The sequence below is a fragment of the Oratosquilla oratoria genome, chromosome 13, assembly GCF_046742065.1.
Source record: "Oratosquilla oratoria isolate Oo_2021 chromosome 13, ASM4674206v1, whole genome shotgun sequence".
In the NCBI taxonomy this organism is placed as follows: domain Eukaryota; kingdom Metazoa; phylum Arthropoda; class Malacostraca; order Stomatopoda; family Squillidae; genus Oratosquilla; species Oratosquilla oratoria.
In genome coordinates this window covers 50969090-50969861 of record NC_134789.1, presented here as the reverse complement: position 1 = coordinate 50969861, position 772 = coordinate 50969090, and the positions used below count along the sequence as shown (strand labels likewise).

Genomic DNA, 772 nt, shown 5'->3' with positions numbered 1-772 from the left:
AGATAGAGCCTTGGTTTCGGTGGTATTGGAGGCGTCTTCTTAGTGTGGTGGAGGTTCTACCAATGTAGGAAAAGGAGCCGTCACAGCGGCCCTCCTGGCAAGAAAACTTATAGACTACATTGGTAGAGGCTTCCTTCGGGATTTTTTGTGTTGTGTTGTTTTTCATAACTAGGGACCTAGTCAGGTTTGGCTTACAGTAAATTCTTATGTTGATTGTTGTGTCTGCGTCTGTGGGGAAGGCTCCTCTTTTTATAATGCCTTTAATGGCATCACACTCTTCCTTATAATGGCTGTAAAAGTGATTCTGGTGGTAAATGGTGATTTCATTGTTGATCTGATTTGGGGCCTGGGCTGGTGTGGCATACTGGTAAAGTTTCTTCTTGATAACACCTTCGATCATCTGGTCGGGAAATCCGTTGTTGGTAAGGAGTTGTCTGATCCGGTCGAGTTCCCTATGCGTCTCCCTCCAACTACTACAGTGTGTCAGAGCTCTGTTGACGTATGCTGCAGCTACTGATCTTTTGTAGGCTGCAGGGCATTCACCACGAGCATTAAGGCAACGGCCTATATTGGTGTCTTTGGTGTAGACTTTGGTGTTGAAACCCTTTCTCTCTTTGCTGATGTCTAAGTCGAGGAAGGGAAGATGTCCTTCTACACTATGCTCGTGTGTGAAAGCCAGGCAGGAGTTATCCTGAAAGGTAGAAATCAGGCTAGTGACGTCTTCTTGTGAACTAGTGGTGATAAAAATGTCGTCTATATACCTGGCATAAAT

General features: G+C 45.1%; 1 protein-coding gene across 1 annotated transcript in view; it reads right to left on the bottom strand.

Annotated features, from left to right (window-relative positions):
- Nucleotides 1–651: 651 nt before the first annotated feature.
- The window catches only part of LOC143032232 (uncharacterized), a 20809-nt gene continuing 20688 nt past the window's right edge, over nt 652–772 (bottom strand). The window contains exons 2-3 of the mRNA XM_076196702.1: nt 762–772; nt 652–691 (exon numbers count right to left, since the gene is read on the bottom strand). The exon at nt 762–772 is cut by the window's right edge and continues 1030 nt beyond it. Of these exons, the coding sequence (XP_076052817.1) occupies nt 652–691; nt 762–772 (51 nt within the window). The remainder of the gene's footprint in view (nt 692–761) is intronic.